At 46.7% G+C, this 19,715-nt stretch overlaps 1 protein-coding gene across 10 annotated transcripts in view; it reads right to left on the bottom strand.

The window, feature by feature from the left end:
• Positions 1 to 1,399: 1,399 nt before the first annotated feature.
• The window catches only part of LOC126538411 (uncharacterized), a 107,245-nt gene continuing 88,929 nt past the window's right edge, over positions 1,400 to 19,715 (bottom strand). For all 10 annotated transcript variants that reach the window (XM_055074778.2, XM_050185245.3, XM_050185244.3 and 7 more), the window contains one exon: positions 1,400 to 4,542. In XM_055074778.2, the coding sequence (XP_054930753.1) occupies positions 3,226 to 4,542 (1,317 nt within the window). In that variant the 3' untranslated portion in view covers positions 1,400 to 3,225. The remainder of the gene's footprint in view (positions 4,543 to 19,715) is intronic.

Raw genomic sequence — 19,715 nt, 5'->3', positions numbered from 1 at the left:
GAGGACGACGCAACAAGCTATGGAAAGAAGAACGATAGGTGTTACGTTAAGGGATAAGAAAAGAGCAGATTGGGTGAGGGAACAAACGTGTGTTAATGAAATCTTAGTTGAGATCAAGAAAAAGAAATGGGCATGGGCAGGACATGTAATGAGGAGGGAAGATAACCGATGGTCATTAAGGGTTTCGAACTGGATTCCAATGGAAGGGAAGCGTAGCAGGGGACGGTTGAAAGTGAGGTGGGCGGATGAGATTAAGAAGTTTGCAGGGACAACATGGCCACAATTAGCACGTGACCGGGGTAGTTGGAGAAGTATGGGAGAGGTCTTTGCCCTGCAGTGGGCATAGCCAGGCTGATGATGATGAAGGGTTAATAAGGTTCGAATCTAGTCCAATAAGGTTGATAACGACCAATAAGGGCTGAAAACTTCGATAATGAAACCCGGCAGCAAGTAGCACCCTTACGTATAGTACTTAGACAGCTCCTGGAGGAGTTTGTGCGTGACTTGTTTCCTTCCTCTATGATGGGAATGATGCGTAGTACAAGGATTTGCCTAACTTCTTCCTTTGGCCTTCAAATGGCTTCGAGACTGTAAAGCGATAATTTTTAAGAAAGTACTCTGTGATAAATAATTAAATCACCATTATTAAAATTGTCCGACGGTAGGATTCAAGCACAGGGCCTCTAACACAGATGCCTGATATTGAAACCATTAGGCCACGGATGCATTGACAAGCAGAACCACTACAATTAACAGTGATTAGAAAGCTTGTCTTATTACCCTCTGCATTAAAACAGAGTATAAAATATTTTCAATCTTAGTTCCAGATAAAGCTTAATAAATGAAGCCACAAGAACGTCTGAAGCCCTAGGCATGAAGGTCAGACAAATCCATCTACTACCCATCATTGCCATGGTGGCTGAACGATCGCAGTGGCAGAGTTTCCATCTAGTAATTTTAGGAAACTCTACGCTGCCAACACTTCACATAGCAGATAAGTAGAATATGCAAGTTGCAGTAAAGTTGCAGTATTAGTTTTGCGTGCTCTCTAAGTTAGACACTGCGTCACTACCAGCGTTGTTCCTGCCGTACACCGCTAGAGTTGCCCAGCAAACCACGAACAGTATGAAATATGCGGACACGATAAAACGTGGCTAAAGCTATCTAATGCTGGTATCACATTGTGTAGTGGACTTCTGTCCAATGAAGCATTACGATGGTGTAGCAATGCACAGTTTTCACGCCAAACTAGCAGACGAAACAGGAACACAGCTGGCATGCTACACGGTGCACTGGAGTGCATCACAGGCCTGTGCACTCACGTGATCATTGCTGTTCACAAGCACACCGCTCATGTCACGGAGCACGAAGGGTTTCTAGAAATCGAAACCACAACTGGTCGTGAGATACGAGCATATAATTATCGGCACTAGAGCAAGCAAGTTTCTTTAGCATGATTACTGGATCAGTAGCTGAGTGCAAAAAACAGCCCAAAGAATTTTGTGTCAGTACTTCTTTAAGAGCAGCTTGCTGGTAGAGGCACTCCACCTGTCTTCTATTTTTTTTTCGCTGGACATTGTATGTACATGCTTGCGCTCCTCAGGCTTTTATTAAAAAGTGCTAACTTGCCCAGCAACATTCTGCTATTTAAAGGCTGTTTATAAGAATATTAGAAGCCCAACAAGTTTACCGCATTTGCGTTAATAGTACATACTACTCATAGCCAATATAGCCAAGGATAAATTTCTTTGCAGTTGGTCTTTACCTTTAACGTGCGTTAAAGGACGAGCTTCACTAGGTACTTTTACTTTTTGATCAGTCTTTCCATGATACAGAATATGCTCACACTTGTCTACCACCAATAAATCTACACCGCACTATATTATTCTCAGGGTAATCGTCATCTCTAAGCACGAGAGTTACCATCCAATACACTCCGCAGAGTGTTCCAGAGTCAGGTCAGCTCGTCAGGTCAGAGTCAGTCCGTATCGCATTCTGGTTTGATGATGACGCTGCTTTTTGCCTTTTCTCTTCTTGCTACAAAATAGAAAGTGCAATTAAATGTTGCCATTGAGCTATTTTGACAGCAGATCTGGCCATAAGTGTCCAAAGCCACAATAGCCAACTTCCCTGGTCAGAACCTTGCTTGCTGACGTCACCAACTTGTAGGCGACTAGTGGTAGTGTCACACTCTCATCTTCACCGTGCGATGACACACCACTCCGTAGAACAAGAAAGGGGTTAACTGAGCGGCCCGATTTTATTACTCTGTAGAGTAATACCCCTGGCAGCTTGTCATCCACCAATTCACACTCCTTTTATTTTGTGTACATTGGGGGGGCTCGCACCTGAGCTGCGCCTTTCGTTAATGTCCTGTCTTTGCACGTGCAAGCCCATAACCCCGTACTAGCACACAACCACGCATTGTGCCTGTGCGTTCATATCGTCTTCGAGGGTGTGTAAAGCACAACAGTAATAACGGAGACCAAAAAAGAAACATGGACACGTGCTGGTCTAAATCTTCTTTTTAGTCCGTGTTGTTACCGATGCGCTGAAGAGCCTTAAAGATGCCTCAGCCCAAGCAGCCACTTTGTTAATATAGTCCTTGGCCGAGCCAAGTGCAACGCGGCCTCGCAATATCGCACACGACTGTGATCACCGGGACCGTGGTCTCCAAAACGCCATCTGTTTGCACGCTCCGGTTGCTTCGCCAGCGGATGTGAGGAAGCAGAATTCCAAAAGTGGATAAAGGTGGCAGTCACTCTGCAATGTATCTCCCCATTCAACATTACAAGACAGATCAAGCACAAGAAGCTCAAGTTGCTAGCTGTACGACGACACTAGCTTCTAACCAGCCTTCCTGTTTGTCAAGGAGCTAATCCCACCAACATAATGTTGGCACAGGTGTAACGAATTCAGAGGGCACAATACAGAACAGCTAAAGCTTCCTGCAACTGCACTGCGAACAAAAACAAGTGCAGTTCTTGCCAACACTGTGCACCAAAGGCATGCTCCAAGAGAGCCTCTGACAACTGTTTTGCACGATGCCCCACACAAACCATAAATTGCGCAAAGTGAGCAGTGTAGTTTCTTCACCACAGATATTTATGCCATGAATATAACAGAAGCAAGGTAACTGCTCATTGCAGAGCTCTGTGGTCTACCAAAGTGCTCTTGCAAATGTTTCGCAATCTACTCCATTGTGAGGCGAAGCAACCGAGCGTGCTACTTTTGAGGCCCGAGAGGCGGTGGCCTCTTGGGGTAGGCGCCCGAGCGAGTGACCAGTGTAGAGAGCGAGTCGAGGCGCGGGAAGCGCGTAGCCATTGGGTGGCCGCCCTCCTCTTCGCCCGGCACGTGCACAATCATGCGCTCGGCATCATGCGCTGCGTCCGCGTGCACGCGCTGCACATGGCTGCGGCAGTCGGCACGGTTGTACGATTGGTAGCTGCAGCGAGTGCACTGGTACCGGCTGTAGCCCAAGTGCACGGCCGCATGCCGGCGAAGGCTCGAGAAGCTTGAGAAGAGCCGCTCGCACCGCAGGCATGCTAGCCGGTCGTAGTCAATGATGGCCAGGATCTTGCGTTCCATGGCCGGTGAGATGCGCTTGTTGGCACTGCGCTGTTGCTGCTGCACTGTCCTGTCGACGGTGGCAGCACCACTAGTCCTGTCTGCGTTCGACACGAGTGGCAGCCTACGCCGCGGCACGCCCTTACGGCGGGCCTTGGCTGGTCGGTCCGCCCGGTGGTGGTGGCAAGGGCAGGCAGTGGCTGGCCGTCCGCACCGGCTGCAGACCGTGGCAGTGCCATTGTTACGCAGCAGGCAGTCGACCATGTGCTGCAGTCGGCTCTTGCGCAGCTGGACACCACCACGGATGCTGTCACGCAGCTGAACAATCTGCTCCTTGGTCTGACCATGCACACTTACAAGGTGGCGTGTGACTCCCCACATCTGCACAAAGCTGGCGCGGCACAAGGGACACGGGTAGTAGCGGCGCGTAGTCGAGTGCAATGACACCATGTGCAAGTAGAGCGTCTTGACAGATGTGTACGTCGTGTCGCAGTTGAGGCACATCAGCCGGGACAGGTCGCAGTCACTGCGCGCCGACAGATAGCTCGTCCGAGATGAGGTCGCCTGGCTCGAGGACGGTCCCTTGTCCTGCGGCTGCTGCGGCTGCTTGCCCTCATGGTGCACCCGCTGGTACACAGCGCTCGCGGTGCCCACAATGGGCATCAGCTGCAACTCGGCAGTGGTGCTCGGCTGTGGCGGCTCCTCCGATGGCGCCGAGAGCGCACATAGTGGCATTGCCTCACACAAGTGTTGCGTGCAGTAGACGCGCTTATGAGCCAACAGGTTGGCCAGGCTGCGGAACAGGCTGCGGCACACTTTGCACTCGAAGAGCACGCTGCACTCGTTGAGTAGCACGTCCTTGACCTCGCGGCTGCCACTGCTCATGCACTGCATTATCTGCCGCACACCCTGCACACCTAGCACGATGGGCCGCTGCAGCACCGAGTGGTCCTTCTCCTCCTCTGCCTTCGGTGCCTGCACACAGTCGGTTCAATGATTGACAGTTCGCGAATGCTTTGTAAAAATTCCATAGTTGCAATAGTTGCAATTGTAAGTGTGACACTGTCAAATGAACTAAAGATGACCTTTTCTGCTGCACTGAAATGCTATCGGCACAAAACGATAAATGATACATCATTTAAAGCAAAAGGCAAGCGACATTTATTTGATTTGCATAGTACAACATATCAATTTATGCACGCTTGTTTAAGCTACTGAATATTGTTTCGCAGCATTACGCAAACCTGTGCACTGTCCCAAATGTTGACATTTCAACGTGTTCACTTGGGATGGTTGGTACGTCTTGTAAACAAGATTCAAACAGTGCAACACTGGACACAGCAAAAAAAACCATAGGACAGGGTGCTGTGTCCTGTAGTTCTTTTCCTGTGTCCTCTGTCGCACTGTTTAAAGCTATTATAGAAATTTCCCCTGGCGTCTTCAAAAATTCTTCAGTGTCCTCATGTTATTACCAGCAGCACAATGTGTAAGCACATTGTATCGCAAATCGTGCTGATAACAGCCAGGCATGGTGCCCCATCTCATGCGTAGTAAAAGTATAATTAGCGTCTAAGCATCCATAACCCAAGACAGAGGTTTGTGATCATGTTTCGACTTCCCAAGTATTCGTCAAAAAGTTTCATCGCAAATACGATAGCGAGGCTTTCTTTATCCATTTGTGCATAGCTTCAATAACTCGTCCCTAGTGTCTGAGAAACGTAAGCGATTGGAGCTTCCTCGCCGTTGTGACCATTGAGCTGAGGCCGCACCATCAGGTGATGCGCTGCACGAAAGAACAAGCAGTTGTCTCTCATTATATCACGGTAGCAGAGGAGCTGTGCTTAGCAAGTCCTTAAAGGGGCCCTCAAACACTTTCAAAGTCACCGTTTTTTGGTTGCGGGTCGTGCTGACTGACGGTTGGAGAGAGAAATTCAAGAATAGCAGCGATAAGTGTATGCAGTGCAAAGTTATTCAGCCAAGAAATTTCTAAATACAAGAAAAAAATGCATGCACTCATAGTCCAGTTTTGCACAGTCTTCTGTCTCCATTTCTCTTACCCACTGACGTAAACCTCTCACTGCCTGAAATGCCTACCTAGTGGAAGTTCGCACTCCATTGTTGATTACATGTTCCATGTACACAGACTCCGGTGAGGTGCTGACGCTGTTACCATGATAAAAAAAGTACCTACGTACATTCAAGCACATTTCATGTTTGCCACTACTGGTCGAGCAACCTTGGACTGTGCAATGTCTTTTTTTCTTCAGTTCAGCTACTCTAGTTCACTGTAGTTCAGCTACAGTTTAGCACAGCACCGTGAACAACAAAAAGGTTGTGGCAACAATGCACAGAGGTGAGAAACCTGCACAACATGAACCATAAGAAGGCAGCGAGGGAACACACAAGCGACAATAGAAGCTTTAGGGCTCAAAGGCCAGAGGTATGAAGCAATACCAGAGGCAAAAGAAAAGCCAGTACCCCTATTGTATTTTGTGGTTGTAGCGATTTTTTTATGACACTGCCTGTATGTGTTAAGTACAGCAAACAAAAATAAAAAGAATTTATCATGTTTTTGCTGCAGTGCAGTCGTCATACTGACGCGTGTACTTATCCTTATCGGGCGACCACGTTTCGCAGCCTAACAAATGTAATCGCACAGCGCGGGATGCGCCTGCATGTATCCGAAGTTTCTGGAAAGTTATTGATGCTTCTATCCGGCTGTCTGTCGTCGCCGAACCCTGTGTTATCTGATTTCATCGCGTGACGCGAATGGTGTAGAACTTTGTGGAAGGCACGCGGGTCCGAACAATTAGTCTGGAACATTCGACGACTGCAGTATACAAGCCGACGCGCTTGACCTGCTGATCAGATTTTCGACGATCGCGAACTGTGTTCGCCGCTATCGTTGTGCTTTAAGTGTAGCCTGTTTTGTGGGCACAGGTTCGCCCAATAAAAGCTAGTTTTGTCTTTCACAGTAGTGCTACTGTGTTCTTTAACGCCACTACCATGTGACGTCTGGTGGAGGTGCTGGGTAACTCCGGTCATGAACGGTAATTCTTGCCGTGCAGATTCCAGTCGGCGTAATCAGGTGTGCTCCAGCGGTCCGAATTTGAGGGCCTTCCCATGCAGTCTTAACCTTCTTCAACTGGGCGGCGATGTGTCCACTCATGACGGAGTAATCAGCCCCTGTGTCCACCAAGGCGGTAACTTCGTGGCCGTCGAGGAGCACGTCGAGGTCGGTGGTTCTTTGTCTTGCGTTACAGTTAGGTCGTGGCGTCGGATCACGGCTGTGTCGCGTTGACCTGTGACTGGTATGGGACGTCGTCAGGTCGTCTTTCGTCGTCGTATGGACGGCGGCGTGTCGGTATGTCGTCGAGGTAGCTTCTTCGGCGTCTTCGTCGGCGGCGGAGGATCTTCGTCAGTTCGACGAACAGCAACCGCACCTCCATCGGTTGCTGCTTTTAGTTTTCCGGATATGGACTCAGCATCCCACCTCAAGTCAGCATCCGGCCTCGCTCCAGTATTGTCATTTCCGTCGGCACAAAAACACCTGCCGATGTAGAAGGCGTCATCGAGGGTGACCAACGTCTACTGCTAGACCGTGAAATTTGCATCGCAAGAGGGATCGCTCGACTCCACGGAGGGAAAACGGAAGTGATGCTAACCAACTTCAGCCAAGAGTTCAAGCACATCAGCAAGGGCACGACAATCGCGTACTTCGAGGAAATTGTGGAAACGAGCAATGCCTTAGTCCTCTCAGATTCTGCCGCATCTACCCCACCGACCATAGTCCCCGAACCAGACTTCGACGTAAATCCAAGGCTCCCCATAAGCAAGCAGCAAGAGCTCAAAAGTCTTCTCCGACGATACAAGGACTGCTTTTCGACTTCATCAAAGATTCGACAAACACCAGTTGCAAAGCATCGCATAATAACCGAAGAGTGCGCTCAACCACTCCGCCAGAGCCCTTACCGAGTTTCGACGCGAGAACGTGAAGCTATTAGGCAACAAGTCGACGAAATGCTCCGCGACGACATCATCCAGCCGTCGAAAAGCCCGTGGGCATCTCCTGTTGTCCTGGTGAAGAAAAAGGACGGAACCTTACGTTTCTGCATCGATTATCGTCGTCTGAACAAGATCACCAAGAAGGACGTATACCCCCTCCCACAAATAGACGACGCATTGGATCGGCTCTGCAACGTTAAATACTTCTCGTCGATGGACCTCAAGTCTCGCTATTGGCAAATAGAAGTCGACGAAAGAAATCGCGAAAAGACCGCCTTCATCACCCCAGACGGCCTCTACGAGTTCAAGGTTATGCCATTCGGACTGTGCTCGGCGCCTGCAACGTTCCAGCGCGTCATAGACACAGTGTTAGCAGGATTGAAGTGGCAGACCTGTCTCGTTTACTTGGATGACGTCGTTGTCTTCGCCGGCAATTTCGACGATCACCTTAGGCGGCTTGCAACAGTACTAGAGGCCATCATGTCATCAGGACTTACTCTGAAGCCGGAAAAGTGCCACTTCGCTTACCAGGAGCTTCTGTTCCTAGGCCACGTCATCAGCAAATCCGGAGTACGCCCCGACCCGCAGAAAACAGCTGCCATCGCAAAGTTCCCGCAGCCCATCGACAAGAAGGCAGTGCGTAGATTCCTTGGCATGTGTGCCTACTACAGGCGCTTTGTCAAGGACTTTTCACGCATCGCTGAGCCGCTAACGCATCTAACCAAATCTGATGTCGACTTCAAATAGCAAACGCCGCAGGCCGCTGCATTCCAAGAACTAAAACGACGCATGCAGTCACCACCGGTACTCGCACATTTCGACGAAGACGCCGATACCGAAATCCACACTGACGCCAGTAGCCTCGGCCTCGGTGCCGTCCTAGTCCAGAAGAAAGACAGACATGAACGGGTGATATCTTATGCTAGCGGGTCGCTGTCAAAAGCGGAAGGCAATTATTCTACGACTGAAAAGGAATGCCTCGCCATCATTTGGGCTACAGCAAAATTCCGCCCTTACCAATATGGCAGGCCATTCAAAGTCGTCAGCGACCATCACGCGTTGTGTTGGCTAGCTAACTTAAAGGACCCTTCAGGACGGCTGGCGAGGTGGAGCCTCAGACTGCAAGAATATGACGTCACGGTGATCTACAAGTCCGGACGAAAACACTCAGACGCCGACTGCCTATCACGCGCCCCCATCGATCCCCCGCCGGAAGACGACGAGGATGATGACGCCTTCCTTGGAATAATAAGCGCACAAGACTTCACTAAACAGCAACGAGCAGACCCGGAGCTAAAAGGCCTCGTCGAGTATTTGGAAGGGAACACCGACGTAGTACCTAGGGCATTTAAGCGCGGATTGTCTTCGTTCACATTACAAAACAACCTGCTCGTAAAGAAGAACTTCTCACCAGTCCGCGCCAGCTACCTTCTTGTTGTTCCGTCAGCGCTGCGTCCAGAAGTACTGTACACTCTACATGATGATCCAACCGCTGGGCATCTCGGATTCTCCCGAACGCTGTCGAGGATACAGGAAAGGTATTACTGGCCATGTCTGACCGCCGACGTCGCTCGTTACGTCAAGACATGTCGAGACTGTCAGCGACGCAAGACACCACCGACAAGGCCAGCAGGATTACTACAGCCGATCAAACCTCCTTACCGACCATTTCAGCAGATCGGGATGGATTTGTTGGGACCGTTTCCGGCGTCAACATCCGGAAATAAGTGGATCGTCGTGGCAACTGACTATCTCACCCGCTTTGCTGAAACTAAAGCTCTACCGAAGGGCAGCGCAGCCGAAGTGGCGAAATTTTTCGTCGAGAACATTCTGCTGCGACATGGTGCCCCAGACGTCCTCATCACCGACAGAGGAACAGCGTTTACAGCAGAGCTTACCCAAGCAATTCTGCAGTACAGCCACACAAGCCACAGGAGGACAACTGCCTATCACCCGCAGACGAATGGTCTCACGGAGCGCCTGAACAAGACCCTAGCCGACATGCTAGCAATGTACGTCGACGTCGAGCACAAGACCCGGGACGCGGTCCTGCCGTACGTAACCTTTGCTTACAACACAGCGGTGCAAGAAACAACACAGATCACGCTGTTTAAGCTGGTTTACGGCAGGAACCCGACGACGACGCTCTACGCCATGCTGCCGCACGTCACCGACGAGAATCTTGACGTCACAACCTTTCTCCAGCGCGCCGAAGAAGCCCGATAACTCGCCCGCCTACGGATCAAGAACCAGCAGCGTACTGACAGCCGACACTACAACCTCCGACGACGCTTCGTCGAGTACCAGCCCGGTGACCGTGTTTGGGTTTGGACCCCTATACGCCGACGAGGACTGAGCGAGAAGCTTTTGTGTCGCTATTTTGGACCGTACAAGATCATCCGACGTGTTGGGGCACTGGACTATGAGGTCGTGCCAGACGGCATTTCGCTATCACAGCGGCGCCGCTCACGACCAGAAATAGTCCACATTGTGCGACTCAAGCCGTACTACCAGCGATAATGAACTTTGGGACTTCGCGTAACTGACCTTTGGACTTTGTTTCGTTTCGTTGTTTTGTTATTTATGTTTAATAAGTGTCCTTTTGTGTTTCGCTCTCTTATATTTGTAGCATCGGGACGATGCTTTTTAAGAGGGGGGTATTGACGCGTGTACTTATGCTTATCGGGCGACCACGTTTCGCTGCCTAACAAATGTAATCGCACAGCGCAGGATGCGCCTGCATGTATCCGAAGTTTCTGGAAAGTTATCGATGCTTCTATCCGGCTGTCTGTCTTCGCCAAACCCTGTGTTATCTGATTTCATCGCGTGACGCGAATGCTGTAGAACTTTGTGGAAGGCACTTGGGTCCGAATGATTAGTCTGGAACATTCGACGACTGCAGCATAAAAGCCGACGCACTTGACCCGCTGATCAGATTTTCGCCGATCGCCGACTGTGTTCGCCGCTATCGTTGTGCTTTAAGTGTAGCCTGTTTTGTGGGCACAGGTTCGCCCAATAAAAGCTAGTTTTGTCTTTCACAGTACTGCTACTGTGTTCTTTAACGCCACTACCACGTGACAATATGCAAATTTTTGTTTAACTAATCAAGGAAAAATGAGTGGCGACGTCAATGATGCTTCGGGTGATGATGCGGGCAGCAGCGATGTAGTGATTTGTTTGCATGATTAAAATATTAAATATTTTAATATCAGTGCTTTGAGCTGCGCAAAAATCTCCAACCGTCAGCCTATGCAATTTGCAACAGAAAGACAGTGGCTTGAAAAGTGTTCAAGGGCCCCTTAAAGTTTATTCAACACTGTTCATTCTTCCTCACCACAATGCCAATTTGCGTCCTTATCGAGCAAGCAATGTAACCTATCGGCAATCATAGCGCAGTCTTGCAGGAACTGGCAGTAGAAACTTAGCATGCCAAGAACCCCCCGTAATCTATTTTTGTTGCATAGTTCTGCTGCTTTTATGATGGCCCGAGGCTTCTCCTTTGTAGGACTTGCAGAGCCTCCATCGACATTGTAGTCAAGGGATTTCATCTCCAAGACTCCAAATTTGCACTTAGCTTTCACTATCTGGAGACCAGTGTCACTCAGCCGCCATTGCACTTATTCCAGTATCTTGCGTTGTTCTTGTTCCGAAGTTCTGGTCCCCAGTATGTCATCTAAGTAAGCTGCTGTGCCTTCGATGCCACTGAAAAGTATATCCATGAATTGGTGAAATGGCAGTGGTGTCACCCAAGTTCTAAATGGCATTCACTTGATTCGGCACAGTCCTTTGATAGCGGCAACGGTATGCAGTTTTGCTGAGATGTCCTCCACTTGGAGTTTTCAATATGCTTGTTGAAGGTCAATTTTGGAGATCTTCCCTCCTCTTACAACCGATTCAGACTGCACCAGAAGTTCCGACATAAATGAAGAGTACCATTCTTCTTATGTACAATGACTCGAGCTGTCACTGAAGATGAAGACCAGTTGCTCGGGAAAGTCGGTCGAGCTCTCCCTGAAAAGTATTTCGTATTGCATGGAACAGGCCTGCACTTGTGGAACTTTAGTGCTGCTTTGTATGTGATGTCAATATAAATTTTTGAATTGAATTCTGTGGTTTTTACATACCAAAACCAAGATTTTATTATGAGGCATGCTATAGTGGGGGACTCCAAATTAATTTTAACCACCCATAGATGTTTAACGTCTCCCAAATGCATGGGACATGGGCATTTTTGCATTTCGCCTCCATCGAAATGTGGCCGCCACAGCTGGGATTTGATCTCGTGACCTTGTGCTTAGCAGCGCATATTGATGTCAATGTGAATAGGTTCACTACGACGTCGCTCCACAGAATCACTGAACACTTTGTCAAAGTTACCAGTAGTCTGATCAAGCGTTCTCATACACTTGAGTTCAAGGAATTTTTTTGCTTATTTTTTATTTATTTTAAGATACAGTCAACCCTTTGACAGGGTTATTACAGGAGTGGGGTACAGAAAGAAACAGTAATAATAGTAATTGTCAGGGGTAGATTGCTAAACAAGTACATATAAGAAGAAAAAACGTACGTACAACAGCAAGTATGAATACGAGTATTGACAAGCATGCCAATAGAAAAAAACTAATAATCATGTGTAGAATACAAATAAATGACATCAGGTTGATGAGTACGTATTAAGTGAGTTATGTAACATCTCAAGGAAATCATCAATTCTTTGCTGTTCGACTACAAGTCGGTCAAGAGTATTCCATTCCCGAATTCATCTAGGGAGAAAATTATAATAGAATGTATTGTTGTTGCACGCATATTCTTGGTGTGAGATCATGTGTATGACGTAGGTGCCTTGTTTAGTTTCGACGTATTTTGTGTGGTCTATATTAAAATAGTTGTGCAGTAGCATATATAAGAATTTCAGGCGGTGAATTTTAGCTCGACTTTGGAATGAGGGCAAACCTGCACGGCGCAGCAATTCTGTCGGGGAATCAAGGCGTCAATAGCGGTTAAAAATAAATCTAATCGCTTTGCGCTGCACGTTATCAAGCATGCTGATACTGCTACTTGTGAAGGGGAACCAGATTATATTGGCGTATTCTAGAATCGGTCGGACAAGTGTGGTGTACGCTAAAAGCTTAGTGTCACGGTCAGCGTGCCGCAGCGTCCACTTAAGAAAAAACAATTTTTGCGTTGCTTTCGCGGTTAAAGCTTCCATGTGAACTGCCCAACTGAGATCAGAAGTTATTATTACACCAAGATATTTGCGCTGGCTTACGTTTTGGAGCGTGACGTTATTAAAACCATAAGGAAAGGCTAAGTTTGTTTTCTCTTTTGTTATTGACATTGCAACTGTTTTGTCTGAATTAACCACCATTTGCCAGTTAGAGCACCAACTTACTACTTCATTCAGGGCAATGTTCAGCTCAATTTGGTCACTGTGGCTTTTGACCTCTTTATACAGTACGCAGTCGTCTGCGAATAGCCTAATATTTGCGTTAATGTTCACTGCCAAGTCATTTATAAACAACAAAAATAATATCGGTGCCGAGACGGATCCCTGCGGCACACCAGATGTGACACTTAATGTGTCAGAAACGTGCTCATTGCATTGCACAAATTGTTGATGGCCGGACAAATAGCTTGATATCCATAGAGTCATTGGCCCAGCCCCAAGTTTGCAGACCAGCTGGAAAACTAGCTTTTCATGGGAAGCTTGATCAAACGCCTTTGAGAAATCCATAAAAATTGTGTCAATTTGGGAGTGTTCATTAATGCCTTGGGCCAAGTCGTGCATTATCTTGACGAGTTGCGTTATGGTCAATAGGCTTCTCCGAAATCCGTGCTGGTTGGGGTGTAGCAGAGTATTGTCTTCGATAAACTCTGATGAATTTGAGGACAATATGCTCCAGTACTTTACAGCTGGTACACATCAAGGAAATGGGCCTGTAGTTCGATGGGATCGCCTTGTCACCGGATTTACGCACTGAGATTATTTTTCCGACTTTCCATTCAGAAGGAATCTGTGAATCCAGGATAGATTTTGTGAATATTAAGCGTAGATACTAACTGGTTCTGCATACCGTTTGAGAAAAGCGTCCGGTGTCCCGTCTGGGCCACAGCTCTTTTTTTTATCAAGGTTTAATAGCAGACACAGTATACCACTGTCGGTTATTTCGTTATTTCTGGGGTTCCCAGTAATTTATTTTTGGTAGATGGGATAATCGGGCAATGTTGCACTTGTCCATTATCGACTGTAACAATCGACTGGAAGTAGCGATTGAATTGATCTGCCTTATCTTTTGTTTCTGTTGAAGGAGAAGCCTTTCTATCGTTATGTCTACCATTTACATAACGCCAAAATTTTGCTTGTGACGTTTCCATGAACTTGGATAGAGTGGTACCATAGTAGTGCACTTTGGAAACGCATACCTTGCTTTTCAATGTTTTAGATAACGCGGAAATCTGAGCAGTGACATTGGCAGCTAAACCAGACCTCTTAGCTTTCCTAAGCCTACTAATTTTACGTTTAACATGAATTATTCTGCGGGTTATCCATGGATTATATACTTTCTTTTAAGTTTGCGCTCTAGTGGGGCAAGATTTTCAATACAATGCATGACATGTGCTTTGACTTGCAACCATATATGATCTGTCGATGAGTTTTTATCCCAACAAAGATCTGAAAAGACGAGAAATTCGTCAGTGAGATATGTGATTATTGCATCGTTGTCTGCTCTGTTGAATGCAAGAACATCTTTTGCAGGGCTGTAGTGTCGTACAAGACCAGGTAGAGGGAGTGTGCATAGGACTAACTTATGATCGGATATGCCGTAAGATTTCGGTGCATGCCTGGTCGTTCAGGAAATGGTCACTAACAAGAACAACGTCTAGAATAGAACTCAATATGCCCTGGATTTGATCAATCAATTTTGTCCGAGGATGTAATGAATGAATTTTTATTGGCGCAAGGGCCAGGTATAGCCAAAGAGCGCCATGCAAGTGATAGTGATTTCGCAGTGGAGTGATGGGTTCTATGAAGTTGACGTGACGTGGCTGTAAAGGGGCCTAAAATATAGTCATTGTAAAGTGCGTAAATTGTACATGTAATAAAATTATGGCGATGACAAATGATGTGTACTATGAGCATTAAGGTGCATTGCAAAATAATGATACGATATAAAAAATGCATAAGTTTCTAAAATTCACTAGAGCACCATGGCCTCGTTAGAGCCCTTGAGACACAAGGGCCTGGAGGCATGTGCTATGTAAAACAACTATCACAGCGGCATCCTCTGGAAAGAGGATGTGCTACGAATTTATTGGGCTGATAACATGTAGGGCAACCTCATACAAAAATTGAGGACTACTTTGGTGTTGAAAAATGGTTCCTTACCAAGAAACATAGCTGGGTGTAGAGGTACGTAATAACGATATGCAAGAGGAAAATGTTTCTTTCAGATTCGGCTTTGCGTCACTCCAAGAGGACGTGGAGGACGGTCAGCCTCTCACCACATCGACCACAGGTTGGCGGTTCATTTCCAGTAAGCAGAAAATTGTGTGTACCAAATGTGTGCCCTATTCTGAGGCGGCAGAATAGGACATCTGTTCACCGTGATTTTGCTGGGGAGGGCCAAAAACCTAACTGTGGCTTTATAACGTGCAGTTTATTGTTTATTTCTGCGTTCCACATGCGTTGCCAGTGTTGTCGCAGTTTCTTGCGCAAGAAAGGCTTCAGATCTGTGACAGGGACAGCAGCTGTAGGGAAAGTGTTTAGTGATGTGAGTGATGTGGCCATTTTATCAGCCAGTACATTACCCTCGATACCTCTATGGCCAGGTACCCAGCATATTACTACATGTATATGTGATAGATAAATACTGCATAAGAGGGAGTAAAGTTCAATGAAAACAGGATTTTGAAGCTTTTGTGATGAAATTAGCGCTTTACGAGACTTAGCGAGTCTGTGTATACAATTGCTCTGCCGAGTTTTAATTTCTGTATATGTTTTACTGCAGACAGTACTGCACAGGCTTCTGCAGTGAAGATACTTGTTCGCAGGTTCAATAAGTCAGATTTAGAAAAAGAGGGACCAACAGCAGCAAAAGATACACCAGCATGTGATTTTGACGTGTCTGTGTAGAATTCGGAGCAGCTGTACTTAGGTTGAAGTTCACGGAAATGCATAGCGATTTTGAGGTCAGGTGCGTGCTTTGTGACCTCTACAAAGGATACGTCACAGTCTATCACCTGCCACTGCCAGGGCGGTAATAGCTTAGCTGGAGGCATTAGGCGATGTTCGAGAACAGGGACATCCATTTCCGTGCTAAGTTCTCTTGCATGCAGTGAGAAAGGAAGTCTCATAGAGGGTTTATTATGAAAAAGTGTTTCACACGTCAAATCGTTAACAGTTTTGAAACACGGATGTTCTTTATTGGAGCACACATTGAGAAAATAGGTGAAGCTGATGTACGTTCTCTGAAAATGTAGTGACCACTCGTCTGACTCTGCATATAGACTTTCCCCCGGGCTTGTTCTAAATGCGCCAGTGGCCAGGCGGATACCCAGATGATGAACGGGGTCTACCATCTTTAGCGCACACGGTGCAGCAGAGTGATATACTACGGCATCATAATCTAATCGTGATCTAACTAGGCTCCTGTAAAGATTCAACAGGCACCTCCTGTCGCTGCCCCATGTAGTGTGGGATAGAACTTTAAGTAAGGTCATAGTTTTTAGACATTTTTCTTTAGGACATTTTATGTGTGAAATGAAAGTGAGCCTGGAGTCGAGAATAACACCTAGAAATTTGTACTCTTTGTTGAAGGGAATTTGTTGTCCACCCAGTTCTACACAGGGATTAGGTACCAGGCCTCTCTTTCTTGTGAAGAGAACACAAGAGCTGTTGTACAGGTTGATTTTAAATCCATTTTGGTCTGCCCACTTGGACACCTTGTTTAAGCCCTACTGTACCCGTCTTTCACACACTGTAAGGTTGCAGGATTTGAAACCTATTTGTATATCGTCTACGTATACGGAATAAAAAATGGCCAGTGGCAGTGAAGCACGTAGTGTGTTCATCTTAACGATAAAGAGAGTGGAGCTGAGCACGCCTCCCTGGGGTACACCAGTTTCCTGCGTTAAAGGACGTGACAGTGCATTGCAGACTTTTATACGGAAGGTACGATTGGACAAATAGCTTTCAATTATTTTCAACACATTTCCACGGATGCCCATTCCCGACAAGTCTCGCAAGATCCCGTAACGCCATGTTGTGTCATATGCCTTCTGCATATCGAGGAATATTGAGAGGAAATACTGTTTGAGTACAAATGCATCGCAGATATATCCTTCAATGCACACAAGATGATCGGTTGTCGACCACCCTTGTCTGAAGCCACACTGATAGGGATTTCGCATATTCTTGAGTTCAAGGAAATGTACGAGTCTGCGATTAATCATTTTTTCAAAAAGCTTACACAGACAATTTGTAAGAGCTATCGGACGATAACTTGCTGCCAAGGAAGGGTCTTTTCCCTGCTTCAGAACAGGAACCACAATCGCTTCTTTCCATGTAGATGGGAGGTATCCCGCAGCCCAAATAGTGTTGAAAAGTGTGAATAGTGTAACTTGTGTCATCATCATCATCATCAGCCTAGTTACACCCACTGCAGGGCAAAGGCCTCTCCCATACTTCTCCAACTACCCCGATCATGTACTAATTGTGGCCATGTTGTCCCTGCAAACGTCTCAATGTCATCCGCCCACCTAACTTTCTGCCGCCCCCTACTACGCTTCCCTTCCCTTGGAATTCAGTCCGTAACCCTTAATGACCATCGGTTATCTTCCCTCCTCATTACATGTCCGGCCCATGCCCATTTCTTTTTCTTGATTTCAACTAAGATGTCATTTACCCGCGTTTGTTCCCTCACCCAATCTGCTCTTTTCTTATCCCTTAACGTTACACCTATCATTCTTCTTTCCATGGCTCGTTGCGTCGTCCTCAATTTCAGCAGAACCCTTTTCGTAAGCCTCCAGGTTTTTGCCCCGTAGGTGAGTACTGGTAAGACACAGCTGTTATACACTTTCCTCTTGAGGGATAGTGGCAACCTGCTGTTCATGATTTGAGAATGCCTGCCAAACGCACCCCAGCCCATTCTTATTCTTCTGGTTATTTCAGTCTCATGATCCGGATCCGTGGTCACTACCTGCCCTAAGTAGATGTATTCCCTTACCACTTCCAGTGCCTCGCTGCCTATCATAAACTGCTGTTCTCTTCCGAGACTGTTAAACATTACTTTAGTTTTCTGTAGATTCATTTTCAGACCCACACTACTGCTTTGCCTCTCCAGGTCAGTGAGCATGCATTGCAATTGGTCTCCTGAGTTACTAAGCAAGGCAATATCATCAGCGAATCGCAAGTTGCTAAGGTATTCTCCATCAACTTTCATCCCCAATTCTTCCCACTCCAGGTCTCTGAATACCTCCTGTAAACATGCTGTGAATAGCATTGGAGATATCGTATCTCCCTGCCTGACGCCTTTCTTTATTGGGATTTTGTTGCTTTCTTTATGGAAGACTACGGTGGCTGTGACCGCTATAGATATCTTTCAGTGTTTTCACATACGGCTCGTCTACACCCTGATTTTGTAATGCCTCCATAACTGCTGAGATTTCGACTGAATCAAATGCTTTCTCGTAATCAATGAAAGCTATATATAAGGGTTGGTTATATTTCGCACATTTCTCTATCACCTGATTGATAGTGTGAATATGGTCTATTGTTGAGTACCCTTTATGGAATCCTGCCTGGTCCTTTGGTTGACAGAAGTCTAAGGTGTTCCTGATTCTATTTGCGATTACCTTAGTAAATACTTTGTAAGCAACAGACAGTAAGCTGATCGGTCTATAATTTTTCAAGTCTTTGGCATCCCCTTTCTTATGGATTAGGATTATGTTAGCGTTCTTCCAAGATTCCAGTATGTTTGAGGTCATGAGGCATTGTGTATATAGGGCGACCAACCTTTCTAGGACACTGTTCCCACCATCCTTCAACAAATCTGCTGTTACCTGATCCTCCCCTGCTGCCTTCCCCCTTTGCATAGCTCCCAAGGCGTTCTTTACCTCTTCCGGTGTTACTTGTGGGATTTCAAGTTCCTCTAGACTATTCTTTCTCACCTTATCCTCGTGGGTGTTACTGGTACTGTATAAATCTCTATAAAACTCTTCAGCCACTTGAACTATCTCATCCATATTAGTAACGATATTGCCGGCTTTGTCTCTTAACGCACACATCTGATTCTTGCCTATTCCTAGTTTCTTCTTTACTGCTTTTAGGCTTCCTCCGTTCCTGGGAGCCTGTTCAATTCTATCGATATTATAGTTCCTTATGTCCGCTGTCTTACGCTTGTTGATTAACTTAGAAAGTTCTGCCAGTTCTATTCTGGCTGTAGGGTTAGAGGCTTTCATACATTGGCGTTTCTTGATCAGATCTTTCGTCTCCAGCAATAGCTTACTGGTTTCCTGTTTAATGGCGTTACCACCGACTTCTATTGCGCACTCCTTAATGATGCCCATAAGATTGTCGTTCATTGCTTCAACACTATGGTCCTCTTCCTGGGTTAAAGCCGAATATCTGTTCTGTAGCTTGATCCGGAATTCCTCTAGTTTCCCTCTTACCGCTAACTCATCGATTGGTTTCTTATGTACCAGTTTCTTCCGTTCCCTCAAGTCAAGGCTAATTCGAGTTCTTACCATCCTATGGTCACTGCAGCGCAGCTTGCCGAGCACGTCTACATCTTGTATGATGCCAGGGTTCGCGCAGAGTATAAAGTCAATTTCATTTCTAGTCTCACCATTCGGGCTCCTCCACGTCCACTTTCGGCTAACCCGCTTGCGGAAAAAGGTATTCATTATCCGCATATTATTCTGTTCTGCAAACTCTACTAATAACTCTCCTCTGCTATTCCTAGAGCCTATGCCATATTCCCCCACTGCCTTGTCTCCAGCCTGCTTCTTGCCTACATTGGCATTGAAGTCGCCCATCAGTATACTGTATTTTGTTTTGACTTTACCCAACGCGATTCTACGTCTTCATAGAAGCTTTCGACTTCCTGGTCATAATGACTGGATGTAGGGGCGTAGACCTGTAC

This window comes from Dermacentor andersoni, chromosome 4 (genome assembly GCF_023375885.2).
Source record: "Dermacentor andersoni chromosome 4, qqDerAnde1_hic_scaffold, whole genome shotgun sequence".
NCBI lineage: Eukaryota > Metazoa > Arthropoda > Arachnida > Ixodida > Ixodidae > Dermacentor > Dermacentor andersoni.
Note: the sequence above shows the minus strand (reverse complement) of the source record. Positions and strands in the feature narration are given on the sequence as shown.